This window comes from Oncorhynchus mykiss, chromosome 23 (genome assembly GCF_013265735.2).
Source record: "Oncorhynchus mykiss isolate Arlee chromosome 23, USDA_OmykA_1.1, whole genome shotgun sequence".
NCBI classification, from domain to species: domain Eukaryota; kingdom Metazoa; phylum Chordata; class Actinopteri; order Salmoniformes; family Salmonidae; genus Oncorhynchus; species Oncorhynchus mykiss.
In genome coordinates this window covers 14,669,380-14,690,694 of record NC_048587.1, presented here as the reverse complement: position 1 = coordinate 14,690,694, position 21,315 = coordinate 14,669,380, and the positions used below count along the sequence as shown (strand labels likewise).

General features: G+C 44.7%; 1 protein-coding gene across 2 annotated transcripts in view; it reads left to right on the top strand.

Moving 5' to 3' along the window:
* LOC110502313 (adhesion G protein-coupled receptor A3) overlaps positions 1-21,315 on the top strand; it is a 260,754-nt gene that overhangs the window by 67,061 nt on the left and 172,378 nt on the right. For both annotated transcript variants that reach the window (XM_036959858.1, XM_036959857.1), the window contains exons 7-10: positions 1,739-1,952; positions 13,018-13,182; positions 17,847-18,066; positions 18,366-18,515. In XM_036959858.1, the coding sequence (XP_036815753.1) occupies positions 1,739-1,952; positions 13,018-13,182; positions 17,847-18,066; positions 18,366-18,515 (749 nt within the window). The remainder of the gene's footprint in view (positions 1-1,738; positions 1,953-13,017; positions 13,183-17,846; positions 18,067-18,365; positions 18,516-21,315) is intronic.

Here is a 21,315-nt window from a genome sequence, read left to right as displayed (position 1 = left end):
AACAGTCCATTGCCCCATGCTGTTTTTATGTGGCACCACTTAGCCAGCTACAGTCAGTTACAGGTTATGCAGTAGCTCCAGTTCTGCACTGCTTCATGTCCAACTACCAATACATGGCTCTGTAAATTATCAACAAATGAAATGACACTCTTTAAAACACATGAAAATTGCAATATCAAGAGATGAGGTGTTAGCCCAGTAGATGAGCATGTAAATATATCAAGAGATGTGGTGTTAGCCTCGTAGATGAGCATTTTAATTATCAAGAGATGTGGTGTTAGCCTCGTAGATGAGCATTTTAATTATCAAGAGATGTGGTGTTAGACCAGTAGATGAGCATCTTAATATCAAGAGATGAGGTGTTAGCCCAGTAGATGAGCATCTTAATATCAAGAGATGAGGTGTTAGCCCAGTAGATGAGCATGTTAATTTCAAGAGATGTGGTGTTAGCCCAGTAGATGAGCATGTTAATTTCAAGAGATGTGGTGTTAGACCAGTAGATGAGCATCTTAATATCAAGAGATGAGGTGTTATCCCACATCGATGAGCATGTTAATTGCGTACTTTAGTACAGAAGCACGTATGTCTTATTTATGTTAATAGTATGCATTATGCATTATTTCTATTTATGTATGTATTAGAGCGCGTGTTCCTCCATGGAATGCATTTAACACGAGTGTCTGCGGGTTTTCGCTCCTCCCTCGTACTTGATTGATGAATTAAGGTCACTAATTAGTAAAGAACTCCCCTCACATGGTTGTCTAGGTCTTAATTGAAAGGAAAAAACTAAAACCTGCAGACACTAGGCCCTCTATGGAATGAGTTTGACACCCCTGCATTAGAGTGTGCATACATAAAATCAAGGTCAGGCGACGTCTCACTAAATCGGCCTTGATCGTTTCCCAGATCATACATTAAAAGAAACGTTTATTGGCTGTGTTTTTGGCTTAGTTAAACCATCTCCAGAGAGATGGAATGGTGCCGTGCCTTTGCTATCTCACTATCTCTCAGTCAGATCCAGTATATAGCATTTAGAATAGAGATGTAATATAGCTAGAGACGTTGGAGTTTGAACTGAGTGTATCAGCATCCACAAATGGGAGCGCTTTATGACCCGCGTGTACTGAATGGTCCGTCACACTGTAAGCACTGCTCGGTCTCCCCATTGATCTGAAAGGAACTGAAGGCCGCTTAGCCGACTTCTTGGAGTATGTCCAAGGAAATGTTTTTATGTGCCCAATCAAACATGTTCCCTGAGTTCGGAATTCCCAAGGTCCCACAGCGAGCCAGTTTACTACGATAATCTCAGATCGGTATGTAGACGCGTGGCCGACGCAAGCAGCTCCAGGTACAGCGCTAGCTGTTTTCGAAGATTGAGACTGAAGAAAGCTGTTAAATCCTTTACTAGCCTTTTTATATAGCCAACAACCACAAAAATCATAATTCATCTGGTATTAAATGATTTGCTTGGCTGTAAATCCTCTATGTTCCCCACAGCTTTCATTCAGTCCTACAAGCACATTGCTTTCTCCTGATTGCTGATGTGTGTGTGCATGTGTATTTGTGGATATTGTATGTGTATTTTTGTGTGGTAACATTGTCAATACTTTACAACTGACATGACTTCAGCCATGGGGAATCATCAAATCCCATCCCCCACCAATCTCTCCTTCCCTCTGGATGAATGAGTTCTCTCCTTCCCCTTCTCCTCTCCCTGGTATCTGCCTTTCCTCTTCAGATGGGCCTCTGGAGCTGCCCTTGTTCCAGCTGATCCCGTCCCAGAGACAGGTGGTGTTCCGTGGGGACCGGCTACCTCTGCAGTGCACCGTGTCATACCTGGATCCCTCTGTCAAGCTGCGCTGGCGCCACAATGGCCGCGCCATCCACAGCAACGAGGGCAGGGGTGTCTATGTGGAGGAAACCCTGGTCCACGACTGCTGCCTGCTAACCAGGTAGGGGGTATTGGGGACCTGAGGGGAGAGCTAATCGCACTCGCTCACACACATACACACACACACACACACACACACGTGCGCATGCACTCATGCGTAACAGTTCTGCAGTGCAGTACGTGTTAATGCAGTACGTGTATATGCTCATGCGGTACAGTTGTGCAGAACACACACACACAAACACTCACCCACATCACTGCGTCTCGCTTATCATGCTCACATGCCCTGACACACAACCACACACATCTGTATGCAAACATACACAACACAAACACTCACACACCATCCCCTTTCTCTCCCTTATTGTAGCTGTGATTTACCACATGTTATTGTCCACCCTTGATAGGGATCTGAAAGGACAGGGACAGAATTGGGTTGGCAGTGTGCCACCACTTCTGAGAGCCAATCTGTGCCCCTCTGGAGGTTTTCAGAGGGCTCCGGGAACGTTATTGGAGCATTCGGTGATCACACACTGACAGGAACAGATGCGGAAGCATAATTATAGTGATAATGCGGTCAGCAGCGCTGCTTTTCTCACATTTTTGGGGCCCGTCGCCACACATCCTCTTCCTCTCTTTGTTTCCTCTTCAGGCTACTGTTTCTGTTAGCTTGGGCGGAAGACCTGGATTCAAAAACTATTTGAAATATTTAAAACACTTTATATGTGCTCAATTGAGTTTGCCTGGCTTATTGCACCAATCAAATCATCTCAAACCGGTAAATCCCGCCCATCTGGCCCTCTGGACATGCTGAAGTGAACCCTCAAAGTATTGGAACAATTTTCAAATAGTATTTGAATCCAGGTCTGCTTGGCTTGGCGGCAAGCATGCTCATATGGAAGAGCACATGGCTGTTGATTAGTTTAACTGCTGCTATTCTCTGAGCCGGGGGCTCTAACATAAATATTGATGGAGTGTTGACAGAAATATTTTTTCCCTGTGTCAACAGGGCCGGAACGCTCATTGTCACGGTTTACATAGCATCCGGAATGCCAGCTCCTTTCCCAGTTCTGGGAAGGATACCGTCCTGGAATACCGTCGTTCCCACTGCTTCTGATTAGACCAACATTCCCACTTGATGTTGAACTGTACTATTATGTTGTATTCTCTATAGCTTTGTGGCTGAGTTGATTGTCTCTTAGTATGAGGATGAGTGAAAAGACATGTTTTCGTGTCCACTTAAATATCTCAATAGGCTAATTGCATTCAGTGCTACCCTTCCTCCCTGCATTTAGTTTGTCTTGACAGATTGTTCTGTTGCGGACTGCCAAAATAGAATGACTTAGCATTGCCTCTCCAATGAGGTCTGTAATTCACACCTGGCCACTCATTCCGAACTGGCTAATGGCTATGGATCATTCGTCGCTAATGGTAACTAGCAGCTGTAGTGTTAAGTTGCGAATCGTGTGTACACACAAAAGCCCATCAAGCTGCTCTGGTGAATGAATCACTTGTATGTGTGAATGGGCTGAAGAGTGATTAACACATGCCTGTGTACTCTACAGCATACGGAGCGGAGTGGATTGGCCTGATAGAGAATCAACCCAGTGTCCATTGTTAGCTGGTGTTCTGTTCCAATGGGACTTCCTTACATAATCTAACTCCATTAAGTGGCTCAGGGGTGATTTGTGACGTTCATCAGTGTGAGTCGAGCCCTCTGACTCCTCACTGCAACACACGCACCTCAGGAAAACACTAGCAATATGCGCACATGCAGAGACGCACGCATGCACGCGTAGACACACACACACACACACACACAAACACTTCCAACTCTCCTTTTCCACTACTGCGTCCCTGTGCGGAATGTGATGGATTTAGCCTCACTCTCATTCTGATTAGGACTCGCAATTAGCCGCCGCTTTCCCTTGTATACACAAATTATGTAATTTTCTCCCTCGAAGTGGAACCTATACGGTCATGTTGCTCTTGGCAGCCACAGGCACAGTCAAGCTTTCTCAGCAGAGAGGGAAAAAAAAGGCAAGCTGCAACTGAGGGACTGCCTTGGTTTCCACTGCAGAATGTTGAGTGTATAAAACGTCCCATCCAACAAAAACACAGCTCTCAGCCCAGTCGGAGCTCCTATATCATCAACAAGTGTGTCGACAGACAAGTAGGGAATTAGAGAGAGGGGGGACTTTCTGGCCCTGGTGCTCTCATTAAATAAATAAAGCATCAGGGATTAGTAATGCTCTGACCTGCCCGCCATGCCAGCCACTAGGCCTGAGTCAATGCCAGTTTAATGACATGAGGCCGTATTTTCAATCGTTATGCTCTCTCTGTTGATGGAGTTCACGTTGAAATAACGTTCTCCTAGCGGTGTGTGTGCGTGCGTGTGTGTCTGCGTGTGTGTGAGTCAGTACCTCTAGCCCTGTATGATGGCCCTTTGGAGAGGAAAAGTCTAAAAACACAGGATTTAAGATGTAGCTTAACCCCCCCCCCCCCCCCCTCCCCGATGTGTTCTTTGATCAGACACCCTGAAGTCATATTGACATTTGGATTTTTATGACCCCTATTAAGGTGTTCCTAAAATGTTTTCATAGCTTTTCTCTCACCTCAGTTGAGTGTGGTCCCAAACCAATGTTGCCCATTCCTCAGAGGGTGCCATGTTAAAGAATGTGCCAGTGTAAACATTCTTGTTACGTAGTCTTGCTGTCACTGAGGACATTTGGGGTGACGCTCACAGGCACAGGATGATAAGATCTTCCATTTCCCTATTTCATTCAGAATTTTGACCCCAAATAATGGTCCCTGAATACTAATGCCAGTGCTGGGTGTGGGTGTGGGTGTGTGTGTGTGTGCGTGTGTGTGGCTGGCCCAGGCTGCTGCAGACTGCGTAATGTTGCCAGGCTAAACTCCCAGTAACTGATGCTAGCGGAGGACATGGGACCAGCATGTGAATCATGCCCCATTAATCAAGCACTTGAAAGCCTGCAGCTAGCTGCCGCTTCGGAGGTATCTTTCTTAATCCCCTCCATTTTTAATCACCCTAATATGCCACTGAACTGAGAGGAAAAGCTCTACCTCGTTTGCTCTGATGGGTTTCTCGCTCGCTCTCTCTCTGTTCTCGCTCTCTGCTCGCTCTCTGCTCTCTCTCTCTCTGCTCTCTCCTTTTCTTTTCTCCCTCACACCTTTTGCTCTCCAGGCATTTCAAAAATATATTTTCTGTTTCTCCCATTTCTATTTCTAACTTTCTCTTTCTCCTCATCCCTTGATTTTCCTTCACACTTCTCCTCAAGCTGATTGGCTCTTGGAATTTTCCTGCCACTGTGTTCTAATCCAGCACATGAGAGAACGTAGAGCAGGTCAGAGGGAGTAGTAATTCTGATTGCCAGAGGGATGGTAGGTTAGTTGATGGCATTACAGAGACGATACATACGGTAGATAGTGGCAAAGTGAGAGCCTTACATTTTTGCACATAAAAGCTTTGGTAGAGTTACACTGTTACAAAGTGAGTTTTTTCAATGTACACAATGCAAAGAAATACAGACTACTCCCTTTTAACTCAATTTTCAATCACAAGGTTCTTGAATGGGGCGGCAGGGTAGCCTAGTGGTTAGAGCGTTGGACTAGGTACAAATCTGTCGTTCTGCCTCTGAACAGGCAGTTTAACCCACTGTTCCTAGGCCGTCATTGAAAATAAGAATTTGTTCTTAACTGACTTGCCTAGTTAAATAAAGATAAAATAAATACAAATGAATAGTGTTCTTAATTTGGCCCTGTAGCCCATGGTCATGTCATTTATAGTAGGATTCTTTAGCCCTATTTACACATGGCTATGATCCGTAGTGGATGAAGTTAAGCTAAATGGGGTCACAACACTGGTTGGAGTGGCTTAAGAGAGGGGGAGAACAAATGTCTTTGGAAGAAGCTCCTTCTCTTTTTATGGATGAGGGATCTTTTATTTATTCCCAAATCACACACTAATGCTTTAAGTCCGACCATTCATACCCAGATTTAGCCTTCCCTATTAAAGTGTTATCATCAGGACTGCAGTTGTGTGTGTGTGTGGGTGTGGGTGTGGGTGTGCGTGTGCGTGTGCGTGCGCGTGCGTGCGTGTTCGCTAACTATGGTCCCCATATAGAAAATTATCTTGATTATGTTTTCTTCAGTATGTTTATTTGTTTGCAAGAATACAGTAGCTGTTCATCTGAATGTATGATCGGAAGCACCCACGCACTTACTTAGAGAAAGTAGGAAACCAACTCTGTGGCATAGAGCCTCTTGTAAAATGCCTGAGAGTTGGAATTTTGGTTTGTTGTTGGGGAGGGGACGCTTTTGAAGTTTACTGTCTTGTAAAAGCAGGCATTATGTAAACAAATTGTTACATATCAGCGCAAGAGCGTAAGAATTCCTAATGAGGCCTTTGGGAAGCGTTGGGTGCAGACAGCTCCACAATAGCGCAGTGTTAGTGTGGATTTAGGTCATTACTTTGTGTTGTGCCCCTGTCCCGCTCAGTGCTGCAGGGCTGCGCTCCCAGCTCCAAGCTTCCTCTCATAGTTATTATTCAGTTGTAAGCCTTTGAGGACGACCTTCCTAAAATGTTTTCTATCAAACCACCAAACCACCCATAAGCTGACTGCTGGAGCTGGACAAGCCCTCTATACACAATCTGTTTATTTGGGTCTGAGTTAAGCTCTGTGTAGCAGATATCTGGGAGAGTTTGTGATCTGGCAAGATGGCGCCAACAGAGATGGTCGCCTCACTTCAAGTCCTTAGGAAACTATGCAGTAATGACTTTTTTATGTATATTTCTTACATTGTTAGCCCAGAAAATCTTAAGTGTTATTACATACAGCTGAGAATAACTATTGGATATAAGAGCAACGTCAACTTACCAACATTACGACCAGGAATACGACTTTCCCGAAGCAGATCTTTTGTTCGGACCTCCACCCTGGACATTGGATCGAATCCCAGAGGCTGACCCAAAACAACATTGTCACCGCAGAAGAGGCAGGCGGAGTGGCCTCATGGTCAGACTAAGAAGGCGAGTACACCACCCACCGCTTCCGAGCATATTAGTCGCCAATGTCCAGTCTCTAGACAGCAAGGTGGATGAAATTAGGGCACGAGTTGCCTTCCAGAGAGACATCAGAGATTGTAACATTATTTGTTTCACAGAAACTTGGCTCACTCAGGATATGTTGTCAGAGTCGGTACAGCCACCGGGTTTCTTCAAGTGTCTCGCCAACTCAACTCAATCATCAAGTTTGCAGACGACACAACAGTAGTGGGCCTGATTACCAACAACAACGAGACAGCCTACAGGGAGGAGGTAAGGGCACTCGAAGTGTGGTGTCATGAAAACAACCTCTCACTCAACATCAACAAAACAAAGGAGATGATTGTGGACTTCAGGAAACAGTAGAGGGAGCACCCCTTATCCACATCGACGGGACAGTAGTGGAGAAGGTGGAAAGTGTTAAGTTCCTCGGCGTACACATCACGGACAAATTGAAATGATCCACCCACACAGACAGTGTGGTGAAGAAAGCAATAGCGCCTCTATAACCTCAGGAGACTGAAGAAATGTTGGTTGTCACCTAAAACCCTCACAAACTTTTACAGATGCACAATCGAGAGCATCCTGTCAGGCTGTATCACCGCCTGGTACGGCAACTGCACCACCCTCAACCGCAAAGCTCTCCAGAGGGTAGTGCATCCTGTCAGGCTGTATCACCGCCTGGTACGGCAACTGCACCACCCTCAACCGCAAGGCTCTCCAGAGGGTAGTGCATCCTGTCAGGCTGTATCACCGCCTGGTACGGCAACTGCACTACCCTCAACCGCAAGGCTCTCCAGAGGGTAGTGCAGTCTGCACAACGCTGCATCAAAGCTGGGACCGAGAAACTGAAAAACAGCTTCTATCTCAAGGCTATCAAGCTGTTAAACAGCCACCACGAACATGGAGAGGCTGCTGCCAACATACAGACCCAAATCACTGGCCACTTTAATTAATTAATTTAATAAAGGTATCACTAGTCACTTTAAATAATGCCACTTTAATAATGTTTACACATCCTACATTACTCATCTCATATGTATATACTGTATTTCATACCATCTATTGAATCTTCCCTATGCTGCACGGCCATCGCTCATCTATATATTTATATGAACATATTCTTATTCCATCCCTTTACATTTGTGTGTATAAGGTAGTTGTTATGAATTTGATAGTTTACTTATAAGATATCACTGCACTGTCGGAACTAGAAGCACAAGCATTTCGCTACACTCTCATTATCACCTGCTGACCATGCGTATGTGAAAAATAAAATGTGATTTGATTTAATCTAGCTTCCATTTTGTTGCTTAAAACCTCAGCATTGAGTTTGCTTTGCTCAGGCAGTAGGGAGAAGAAGGCGAAAGTGAGGATGGAAAGGGGGATTGGGGGGCTAGAGCTGGGAGAGTAGAGAGTGAGAGGGGGTGTGAGGAGGGGAAGAGATACTTTATTTCCCTTTATATAGTATGTGTTGGTTGGCCTGTTCACCAGTGATGTACTGTAACTCTGCACACTATTCATGTCTCAGTCTCTCACACACAGACTTGCACATGAACACACACTCAGACAGACAGACAGACACGCCACTTTATTTCACTAATGACTGGTCATTATTGCCATCATCAAGTCTTGAAGTAATCATCAACATCATCATCATGTCGTTATCGTCATCATAATATGTTTCAATGCTTCCTTCTCCTCAGTTTTCTCTTTCCTAGAAATTAAAGACAAGCAAGCTGCTTGCATAGAGATATCAGACAAGTGGATATTGGACTAAGCTCTATTTAGGATCTGACTGGAGAGTTGATCCACTACTTTGTGGCTGTGTCCCTTAGAAGGAGCACTGCTGATTTAGGGAGAGAGAGCTGTGTTCTATTTCTGCCTGTGGTGGTGGAGATGACCGAGGCAGTGGCAGTAGCAGCAGCAGCACTGGGTTGCCCATGCTATCACAGGGTTACTCAACATCACTGGACTGGACTCACACAGAGTGCTCACTTTATCAGTCACTCAGATGTTGTGTGGTAGAGTGGTTTATTACTGGGCATAGCCAAGGGAGCTAAGCAAGGGAAGAAGGAAATAATAATTAATCTAGCTACATCTATCTCGATGTATAAGGATGTTTTCCTGAGCGGGAAAGGGAGGAGAAGTATCCCGGGTCACCAGTAGGTTTCATGATGAAGAAGATGGTTTTATCTGGTTTAATCTGGTTATCTGACCAGATAGCAACCAAAATGTGCACTTGGTCATGAAAAATACACCTTTACCTGGTTGTAATAGAGACCCATTGGTTGTAATTTGGTTATTTGACATCTTGTCAACCAGAAAATAACAACATTGTGGTAAACTGTGTCTCAGAGCAAGTTTGAACTCAAATCCCAAACGCCACTCAGGTTCTTCTTTCTGCTCCAGCCAATGAAATAATGATCAGTGTTCAAAGCTTTTAGCCAACAGACCTGTGAAACATCCAGGAGTTTGGCCTCTCTCTCATAGCTCTCGACTCCCCCTCCATTTTACTATCCTAATATTAAGCACATTGCTTCGCTTTACAACAGGAGTATATCCTACCTGGCTGGCATGAAAATGAACCACAGGAAAAGCGTCCTCCATTCGTTATTTAAGTGCATAGATGACAGGTATTTTTTCCCGCTGCCCCTGTTCCCGAGACAGGTGCATGTTACTGGTCCATTCTAAATCCAATTAATTTCACACATAAATTATTTAGTATATGTAATGGCAAAATTAAATCAAGAATAGTCTGACGAGTGACAATATTAGCCTATCACTTGTGAATGATATATTATCACTTGGGAATGATGCCCAGCGTGTGTGCAGTAAGGCAAGAAACAGTGAGGGCCTTTTTTTGCGACTTTTTCAAATCATAGTCACACACCGCATGTAGCCTAGCCCATGGGTTTGTATCACAACTAAATAACAAATAACTTCTTCAAATGAAGCACATTAATCCACATTAAAACCGGTGTAGAGCCTAACTGGCATACATAGGTGAGTTTCAAGTTTGGGGAAGATAATTTTCACCACAAAAATGCACCTTTTATAAAAAATTAAAAACAATTGTTCACAAAACAATAAGTAATGCACCTTTGCAATAAAGCATCACATGCATAATCGCAGTCACTTTTGAGAATGGTGTTTTCCAGGTAATTGATAGCATTTTGGAACATTCGCGCTTATAGCCTACTGCTGATTGCTGCGCTTATAATATGAAGAAATAGCGTAATAGTTTATCAACATTTAAGCTAAACGTTTTGATCTGTTGCATCAACCTCATTGGTTTAAAAAAAAAAATTTGACGCGAGTGGTTGTATTCATTTGTGATCTATTGCGGTAGATCCCACAACTGTCCCAGACTATGTTTGGAATATTTATTTCTCGCACAGAAGGACAAGTTGACCAATGGAATAGGTCTACTTTTGTACTATGGGGGATAGTATATTGACATAGGCTAGTGCTTTTGCTGTTTGTTAGGCCTACTCATCTTATTGGCTGACGAAAAGTAAATGTGGACAATTCTTCTAACATATGCGCCTCGGAATTCGATAAGAAGGACGTGCACAGTTGCGTCCCCGATGTGTCCTCACTTGTAGCCTACCTCGGAGCTGAGATGCCTGTGAGAAGGACCCGATCCTGTGACGGGCATCAGCTAATAAGAATTGAGATATCTGAGAGCGCCATGTGAGTGAGCGGTGCTTCAGGGCATACAGCCGGGAGAAGGGAATTATAATTATTATATTAAGCCCAGGGGCACAACGCCACTGGCCGCAAAAGGCATGTTTTTTTTTTAGGGGGCATTATGGCCACACAAGGGGGATTCTGCTGGGAAATTTGAGGTATTTTCAAGTTCTTGTCAAAATTGTGAATGAGAGACTGAGGAAGTGTGTGCAGCCTGAGCAAGAAACAAAGCAAAGCTCATGCCATTTCAAGCAACTTTTTTCAAATCATCATTAGTTGCATCATGCAGCCTTAGACTGTATTAAAACATCTAAACCTATAACCCAAAGTTTGTATCACAACTAAAGTTGCATAAATAACTCTAAATGAAGCATATAGGAGGACCTATCGTTTGGAGAAAATATATTTTCTATTTTATTCAGCTATAGTGCCTTTGCGAAAGTATTCGGCCCCCTTGAACTTTGCGACCTTTTGACACATTTCAGGCTTCAAACATAAAGATATAAAACTGTATTTTTTTGTGAAGAATCAACAACAAGTGGGACACAATCATGAAGTGGAACGACATTTATTGGATATTTCAAACTTTTTTAACAATTATTCAGCCCCTTTACTTTCAGTGCAGCAAACTCTCTCCAGAAGTTCAGTGAGGATCTCTAAATGATCCAATGTTGACCTAAATGACTAATGATGATAAATACAATCCACCTGTGTGTAATCAAGTCTCCGTATAAATGCACCTGCACTGTGATAGTCTCAGAGGTCCGTGATTACATTTTCTTAATATCATGTTTCTTTAGACCTGTCTAAAAATGTATTGTGATAATGAATGCTATATTCAATGACTTTTTAAAATGTAGATGTTCCAAAGGTCCGCATCAGGGATTTGTAGGCTATGAGTGGAAGCCAGGAGATGCTAAATGTGTTTATGTTAATTAACTGTCCATTTTCTTGTGACGGGCAGTTATTTGCTGGACAATCACCAGCTGACATTTTCATGACCACCACAGCCCTCAGCCAAACTGTACTAACCTGGCCGGGTACACATCCATCCACATCCTGGAACCGTGCTGAAAAGGACAATATAAAAAGATGTCCAAGCCAGCACAGTTTGGTTCAGATCAGCACGATAGTGTTAAAAGGGAATTTCAAATATTAGTGTCATCATGTCTATGGGATTCATTTCGTGGTATCCAATTGTTTAGTAGTTACTATCTTGTCTCATCGCTACAACTCCCATACGGGCTCGGGAGAGACGAAGGTTGAAGGTCATGCGTCCTCCGATACACAACCCAGCCAAGCCGCACTGCTTCTTAACACAGCGCGCATCCAACCCGGAAGCCAGCCGCACCAATGTGTCGGAGGAAACACCGTGCACCTGACAACCTTGGTTTGCGCGCACTGCGCCCGGCCCGCCACAGGAGTCACTGGTGCGCGATGAGACAAGGATATCCTTACCAGCCAAGCCCTCCCTAACCCGGACGACGCTAGGCCAATTGTGCGTCGAGCCACGGACCTCCCGGTCGCGGCCGCTTACGACAGAGCCCAGTACAGCGCCCTCAACCACTGCGCCACCCGGGAGGCCCACGGAACTATAGTTTGTCGCTGAATAAATATTTATTGCACATCCTCTGTTCAGAAGCACTGTCAATGATTATTCTCCGGCACTCAACAACTACACATTTTTTTACTGTGGAAGATTTGAGTGCCTCCTCTTGCCTGTCATTTATAATTTGAATGTCAACTGTCACACACCCATGGCATAGTGTTGATCCTAAGTAGAATTTGACAAGTCATGTTTTTTGGGGAAACTGCGGCTGCTATTATTCAGCAACACTGAACGCTGCTTAACAAAAGTGTGGAGCAAAGCAGTCAATGCTCTGAGGTGCCACATGGAAATGTAGATTTTATGGCAATTATTATGCATTACTAATAAAAAAATACAGTTGGCTTTATGCTGAGAAATATTTCCATGGAGATAGTGGTTCTTGCCCAGCAGTTTGTTGGGTTTATTTTCAAATGTATCACAAGGTGTGTTCTCTCAATTGATGTATTTAAATAATAGCATAAATCCAATAATTGATATAATCTGTCATTGTCATGTATGTATCCTTTATATAACCATGGATGTCCGATTCAATTAGATATCCTCCTTACAAAGGAGATATGCTCCATTTAAGTATCAATCACCAATGGTATGTCACGAGCACAGCTATAAGTCATCAAAACATCACTATTCTAAGTGTCACAGTTGTCTCTTGAACTGAGTAGTTCTTGTGCGGTTAGCAGAAAGACACATGCACTCACACACACACACACACACACACACACACACACACACACAAATCTTTCTTCTTCTCTCCTCCAGTGAAGTCATCCTCTCCAACATCGACCACAGCCTGTCTGGCAACTGGGAGTGCCAGGTGACCAGTTCCCGTGGCAACAGGTCCAGAGAGATGGAGATCGTTGTGTTGGAGACGTCAGCGCCCTACTGCTCAGCAGACAGGGTCAGCGGCAACAAGGGAGACTTCAGGTAAGTGCTTTGACCAGACCAGACACAAGGACCTCTTCGGTTCGAGGCTAAATGTCAATGTCAAAGGTCAGCTACAGTGCAGCAAGGTGGCTAAAAACATGCCTGACCTTATGTGGGCATTCAAGGAGACAGAGTGTTATGAGAAAATGAAATGTGAAAGCCCAATGACTTACTATACTCAGCTCTGCTCAAATAGGAAACTACTGTAGAATATTAGATAACAAAGTAAACAGTCAAATGAAAAACATTTCCTTGAAATGCAAGTACTGTTTAGCTAGCAATTATCCCCACAAATTAGGAAAGCTCTGTGTTTCATATCAATCAATAAAAGACAAATACATATGTACCGAGCTTTATAGATGCCTATAAAACAGTCCAATTAGTCTCTGACTGGCTCTCCATGAGCATTTGCGTCAGTCTTCCTGGAGTGCCATATGGGAGTGGTTTTACTATGTTGGGATTATTCAATTGGTGCTATTGCATTAGGCAAGCTCAGTGAAGCACAGATAAAAGTATTTGAAAAGATTGCAAATGGTTTTTGAACCCAGGTCTGCTTTCCACCTCTCCCTGCGCCTCCCTCCCTGTCCATCTCAAATCAAATCAAATTTTGTTTGTCACATACACATGGTTAGCAGATGTTAATGCGAGTGTAATTTGTTTTGTTCCATCTGAGCTCCTAGAGTGTGCAGCTCTCTTTAATTTTCAAGTTTTCTACTCGGCTAGCCAGCACCACGCCTAAATAGGTGTGTGTTTCTTTTTCTTCTTGAATGCAAGTGTAGCGAAATGCTTGTGCTTCTAGTTCTGACAATGCAGTAATAACCAACGAGTAATCTAACCTAACAATTCCACAACTACTACCTTATACACACAAGTGTAAAAGGATAAAGAATATGTACATAAAGATATATGAATGAGTGATGGTACAGAACGGCATAGGCAAGATGCAGTAGATGGTATAGAGTACAGTATATACATATGAGATGAGTAATATAGGGTATGTAAACATAAAGTGGCATAGTTTAAAGTGGCTAGTGATACATGTATTACATAAAGATGGCAAGATGCAGTAGATGATATAGAGTACAGTATATACATGTGCATATGAGATGAGTAATGTAGGGTATGTAAACATTAATTTGGTGGCATTGTTTAAAGTGGCTAGTGACACATTTTTTACATCAATTTCCATTATTAAAGTGGCTGGAGTTGAGTCAGTATGTTGGCAGCAGCCAGTCAATGTTAGTGGTGGCTGTTTAACAGTCTGATGGCCTTGAGATAGAAGCTGTTTTTCAGTCTCTCGGTCCCTGCTTTGATGCACCTGTACTGACCTCACCTTCTGGATGTTAGCGTGTGGTTGTTGTCCTTTATGATCTTTATGGCCTTCCTGCGACATCGGGTGGTGTAGGTGTCCTGGAGGGCAGGTAGTTTGACCTTGGTGATGCGTTATGCAGACCTCACTACCCCCTGGAGAGCCTTACTGTTGTGGGCGGAGCATTAGCCGTACCAGGCGGTGATACAGCCCGACAGGATGCTCTCGATTGTGCATTTGTAGAAGTTTGTGAGTGCTTTTGGTGACAAGCCGAATTTCTTCAGCCTCCTGAGGTTGAAGAGGCGCTGCTGCGCCTTCTTCACAACGCTGTCTGTGTGGGTGGACCAATTCAGTTTGTCCGTGATGTGTATGCCGAAGTACATAAAACTTACTACCCTCTCCACTACTGTCTCGTCAATGTGGATAGGGGGGGTTCTCCCTCTGCTGTTTCCTGAAGTCCACAATCATCTCCTTTGTTTTGTTGACGTTGAGTGTGAGGTCATTTTCCTGACACCACACTCCGAGGGCCCTCACCTCCTCCCTGTAGGCCGTCTTGTCGTTGTTGGTAATCAAGCCTACCACTGTAGTGTCGTCCGAAAACTTGATGATTCAGTTGGAGGCGTGCATGGCCACGCAGTCGTGGGTGAACAGGGAGTACAGGAGAGGGCTCAGAATGCACCCTTGTGGGGCCCCAGTGTTGGGGATCAGCGGGGTGGAGATATTGTTACCTACCCTCACCGCCTGGGGGCAGCCCGTCAGGAAGTCCAGTACCCAGTTGCACAGGGTGTGGTTGAGACCTAGGGTCTCGAGCTTGATGACGAGTTTGGAGGGTACTATGTTGTTAAATGCTGAGCTGTAGTCAATGAGCAGCATTCTCACATAGGTATTCCTCTTGTCCAGATAGGTTAGGGCAGTGTGGTTGCGATTGCGTCGTCTGTGGACCTATTGTGGCGGTAAGTAAATTGGAGTGGGTCTAGTGTGTCAGGCAGGGTGGAGGTGATATGGTCCTTGACTCGTCTCTCAAAGCACTTCATGATGACGGAAGTAGTCGTTTAGCTCAGTTAGCTTTCTTGGGAACAGGAACAATGGTGGCCCTCTTGAAACATGTGGGAACAGCATACTGGGATAAGGATTGATTGAATATGTCCGTAAACACACCAGCCAGCTGGTCTGCGCATGCTCTGAGGACGCGGCTGCGGATGCCGTCTGGGCCTGCAGCCTTGCGAGGGTTAACACATATAAATGTTTTACTCACGTCGGCTGCAGTGAAGGAGAGTCCGCAGGTTTTGGTAGCGGGCCTTGTCAGTGGCACTGTATTGTCCTAATTATTTAGTCTATCTGGGAGCAAGACATCCTGGTCCGCGAAGGTTCTAGTTTTCTTTTTGCAATCCGTGATTGACTGTTGACCCTGCCACATACTTCTTGTGTCTGAGCCGTTGAATTGTGACTCTACTTTGTCTCTATACTGACGCTTAGCTTGTTTGATTGCCTTGCAGAGGGAATAGCTACACTGTTTGTATTCGGTCATGTTTCCGGTCACCCTGGTTAAAAGCAGTGGTTCGCGCTTTCAGTTTCGCGCGAATGCTGCCATCAATCCACGGTTTCTGGTTTGGGAATGTTTTAATCGTTGCTGTGGGTATAACATCGCCGATGCACTTTCTAATGAACTCGCTCACCAAATCAGCGTATTCGTCAATGTTGTTGTTGGACGCAATGCGGAACATATCCCAATCCACGTGATCGAAGCAGTCTTGAAGCGTGGAATCAGATTGGTCGGACCAGCGTTGAACAGACCTGAGCGCGGGAGCTTCTTGTTTTAGTCTCTGTCTGTAGGATGGAAGCAACAAAATGGAGTCCTGGTCAGGTTTTCCGAAAGGAGGGCAGAGGAGGGCCTTATATGCGCCGCGGAAGTTAGAATAACAATGATCCAGTGTTTTACCAGCCCTGGTTGCGCAATCGATATGCTGATAGAATTTAGGGTGTCTTGTTTTCAGATTAGCCTTGTTAAATTCCCCAGCTACAATGAATGCAGCCTCAGGATATGTGGTTTCCAGTTTACATAGAGTCAAATAAAGTTCGTTCAGGGCCATCGATGTGTCTGCTTGGGGGGGAATATATACGGCTGTGATTATAATCGAAGAGAATTCCCTTGGTAGATAATGCGGTCGACATTTGATTGGGAGGAATTCTAAGTCAGGTGAACAGAAGGACTTGAGTTCCTGTATGTTGTTATGATCACACCACGTCTCGTTAATCATAAGGCATACCCCCCCGCCCCTCTTCTTACCAGAAAGATGCTTGTTTCTGTCAGCGCGATGCTTGAAGAAACCAGCTGGCTGCACCGACTCCGATAGCGTCTCTCGAGTGAGCCATGTTTCCGTGAAGCAAAGAACGTTACAGTCTCTGATGTCTCTCAGGAATGCTACCCTTGCTCGGATTTCATCTACCTTGTTGTCAAGAGACTGGACATTGGCGAGTAGTATGCTAGGGAGCGGTGTGCGATGTGCCTGACCAGAAGATCACTTTGTTTGCCCCTTTTACGGCGTCATTGTTTTGGGTCACCGGCTGGAATCCGATCCATTGTCCTGGGTGGAAGGCAAAACACAGGATCTGCTTCGGGAAAGTCATAAAGTCTTGGTCGTACTGATGGTGAGTTGACGTTGCTCTTATATTCAGTAGTTTCTCCCGACTGTATGTAATGAAACCTAAGATTACCTGGGGTACCAATGTAAGAAATAACACATAAAAAAACAAAATACTGCATAGTTTCCTAGGAACGCGAAGAGAGGCGGCCATCTCTGTCGGCGTCTGGAAGACTTGAGAAGTTTACTTTTTCTCTCCCTCCTGTCTTGTTTTCGTGTACAGTATGCTCCATTGTTGTGCGTTTCTCCTGTACTTTACAGCCCACTTCCAGTGCAGCGAGCAGAGAGTCTTTGTTTTTGCCCAGCAGTGACGTAATGGGCTGGAAAATGAGAGCCTTTTTTGTTGGGGGGAAATTAGTGCCATACATTACTAAGTAGCCGGTGCCGTGATGAAGGGGAGAAAGCCAGACAGATTCCTCACGAACACAGATTTCTCCTCAGTCTCTCCTCAATTTACTCTTGTTTTCACTTCTTGAAAAATGGCCAAATTTACATTGTGAAATGAAATAAGCTTGTTTTTTAGGGTATTTTCAGGGTATAGACTGCAGTAAGATTAAAATGTAATAAGCAGTGCCATTATGATTGTTTACTTGTTATGCAGATCAACAGTATATGATAACTTAAGCAAAGCAAAGTGTCACATATGTCATCGGGAAATCAAGGCTTATGGTGGATCATGGTGACAAGGATATTGATACCATCTCTTGTGACAGGTGGCCAAAGACCCTGGCAGGGTTATTGGCCTTCCTGCCCTGTGCTCCATCCACATTTGGCTCTGCCCCCCACCCTTCTGGTGCCTCTTCACACCACCCCACTCAGAGGGAGAAGAAGGCCTGGCGACGCTGTGACCCGGCAGGCCAGTGGGCAGAGGACGACTATACCCAGTGCCCGTATGCCAGCGAGGTGACCCGTGTACTGCATGAGCTCACCCAGGTAGGACAGCAATTCACTCCACAAATCTCACCTTTAACCCAGGAGAGTCAGGCACGGAACTCTCACCTTACATCCACACTATTATCTCAAACATCGATTTCCGGCTTTCTCACTAGCAGAAACAACGTGAGACAAGGGGGTTGAAAACTGAAGAATCTTCAATTATATTATCCGTGCTTAGCATTTACAATTTTATTTAAGTTAATATCGTGCTTAATTTATGCCCATATGCACGTATGAAATGCATCTAAATCCAAGTGATCTAGCCTCTTCTAACCCAACCACTGTTCTGTTTCCAGATGACCATCAACACTAGTAATGCCCAGCCGTTAGCCCAGCAGCTGGTAGCCTTCACCAGCAGGGCAGGGGACTTCAGCGATGTGATGGATGTCATCTTTGTCACACACCTGGTGGAGAGGCTGACTCGCCTAGTGGACCAGCGCAGAGACGTACGTATGATAGCTGCACTTATCTGCTGTTCACACACACAGAAGGTTGCACGCACACACTAATGTACGCACACGCACCTATGCACGCTCGCGCACAAACACACAAAAAACAAAACACACACAGCACTTAGCCTCAGCATCCATCCTGCAGTCCACTAAAACGTTATAATGTGTTTGATCACACACTCTAAGTTCAGGGAATGATACAATAAAGAACCCAAGCTGTTTTCTTTGGACAAGCAGTTTATAGTCCAATGAAAGGCACATATGAATGGCTATCTCTTTTTGCTCCGGTAGCTGGCTAGTCTACTCCAGCCCCATAAAGGCAAGACTTTGGGTGCTAATTTCGCTGGCCTTGTGTTTTAGGGTATTGTCCTGCTGAAAGGTGAATTTATCTCCCAGTGTCTGGTGGAAAGCAGATAGTAACAGGTTATCCTCTAAGAGTTTGTCGGTGCTTAGCTCCATACCGTTGATTTTTTATCCTGAAAAACTCCCCAGTCCTCACAAGCAAACCCATAACATGATGGTACAGAGATGATGTAGTCAATCAAAAATCATGTTAAACACTATTATTGCACACAGATTGAGTCCATGCAATTTACAGTGCATTCCGAAAGTATTCACACCCCTTGACTTTTTCCACATTTTGTTACGCTACAGACTTATTCTAAAATGTATCATCAAATTACACACAACACCCCATAATGACAAAGCAAAATCAGGTTTTTAGACATTTTTGGAGATGTATATAGAAAAACCCCTGAAATATCACATTTACATAAATATTCTGACCCTTTTGCTCTGTACTTTGTTGAAGCACCTTTGGCAGCGATTACAGCCTCGAGTCTTCTTTGGTATGAAGCTACAAACTTGGCACACCTGTATTTGGGGAGTTTCTCCCATTCTTCTCTGCAGATCCTCTCAAGCTCTGTCAGGTTGGATGGGGAATGTCACTGCACAGCTATTTTCAGGTCTCACCAGAGATGTTCGTTCGGGTTCAAGTCTGGGCTCTGACTGGGCCACGCAAGAACATTCAGAGACTTGTCCCGAAGCCACACCTGCTCCCTGGAGCAGGTTTTCATCAAGGATCTCTCTGTACTTTGCTCCGTTCATCTTTTCCTCGATCCTGACTGGTCTCCCAGTCCCTGCCGCTGAAAAACATCCCCACAGCATTATGCTGCCACTACCATACTTCACCTTAGGGATGGTGCCAGGTTTCTTCCAGACATGACTCTTGACATTCAGGCCAAAGAGTTCAATCTTGGTTTCATCAGACCAGAGAATCTTGTTTCTCATGGTCTGAGAGTCCTTTTTACGGAGGAGTGGCTTATGTCTGGCCACTCTACCATAAAGACCTGATTGGTGGATAACTGCAGAGATGGTTGTCCTTCTGGAAGATTCTCCCATCTCCACAGAGGAACTCTGGCGAGACATAAGCCAGAGGAACTCTGGCGGCCAGCTCTAGGAAGAGTCTTGGTGGTTCCAAACTTCTTCCATTTAAGAATGATGGAGTTCACTGTGTTCTTGGGGACCTTCAATGCTGCAGACATTTTTTCGTACCCTTCTCCAGATACAATCCTGTCTCGGAGCTCTACGGACAATTCCTTCAACCTTATATAGACATGTGTGTGCCTTTCCAAATCATGTCCAATCAAGACCACAGGTGGACTCCATTCAAATTGTAGTAACACCTGCAGGGCTATCAATGTAAACAGGATGCACCTGAGCTCAATTTCGAGTTTCATAGCAAAGGGTTTGAATAGTTCAGTTTCTTTATTTTTTATACATTTAAAATTATTGTGTATAGATTGTGTATAGATTGTTTTGTGTGAAATTTCAGCAACGCCCTTTGCTGACAGGTGTATAAAATCGTGCACACAGCCATGTAATCTTCGTGGAGAAATATTGGCAGTAGAATGGCCTTAGTGAAGAGCTCAGTGACTTTCTAAGTGGAACTGTCATAGGATGCCACCTTTCCAACAAGTCAGTTCGTCAAATTTCGGCCCTGGTAGAGCTACCCAGGTCAACTGTAAGGGCTGTTATTGTGAATTGGAAACATCTAGGAGCAACAACGGCTCAGCCGCGAAGTGGTAGACCACACAGGTTCACAGACCAAGACTGGCGAGTGCTGATGTGCGTAGCAACACTCACTACCGAGTTCCCAACTGCCTCTGGAAGCAGCGTCAGCGGAAGAGCTGTTCGTCAGGAGCTTCATGAAATGGGTGTCCAAGGCTGAGCAGCCGCACACAAGCCTAAGATAAAAATGTGCAATGCCTAACGTCTGCTGGAGTGGTGTAAAGCTTGCTGCCATTGGACTCTGTAGCAGTGGAAACGTGTTCTCTGGAGTGATGAATCACACTTCACCATCTGGCAGTCCAACTGACGAATCTGGGTTTGGCAGATGCCAGGAGAATGCTACCTGCCCCAATGCAGTGCCAACTGTAAAGTTTGGTGGATGAGGAATAATGGTCTCGGGCTGTTTTTCATGATTCAGGGTAGGCCCCTTAGTTCCAGAAAAGGGAAATCTTAATGCTACAGCATACAATGACATTCTAGACGATTCTTCCAACTTTGTGGCAACAGTTTGGGCAAGGCCCTTTCCTGTTTCAGCATGACATTGCCCCCTTGCACAAAGTGAGGTCCATACAGAAATGGTTTGTTGAGATCGGTGTGGAAGAACTTGACTGGCCTGCACAGAGCCCTGACCTCAACCCCATCGAACACCTTTGGGATGAATTGAAATGCCAACTCCGAGCCAGGCCTAATCGCCCCCAACATCCGTGCCCGACCTCACCAATGC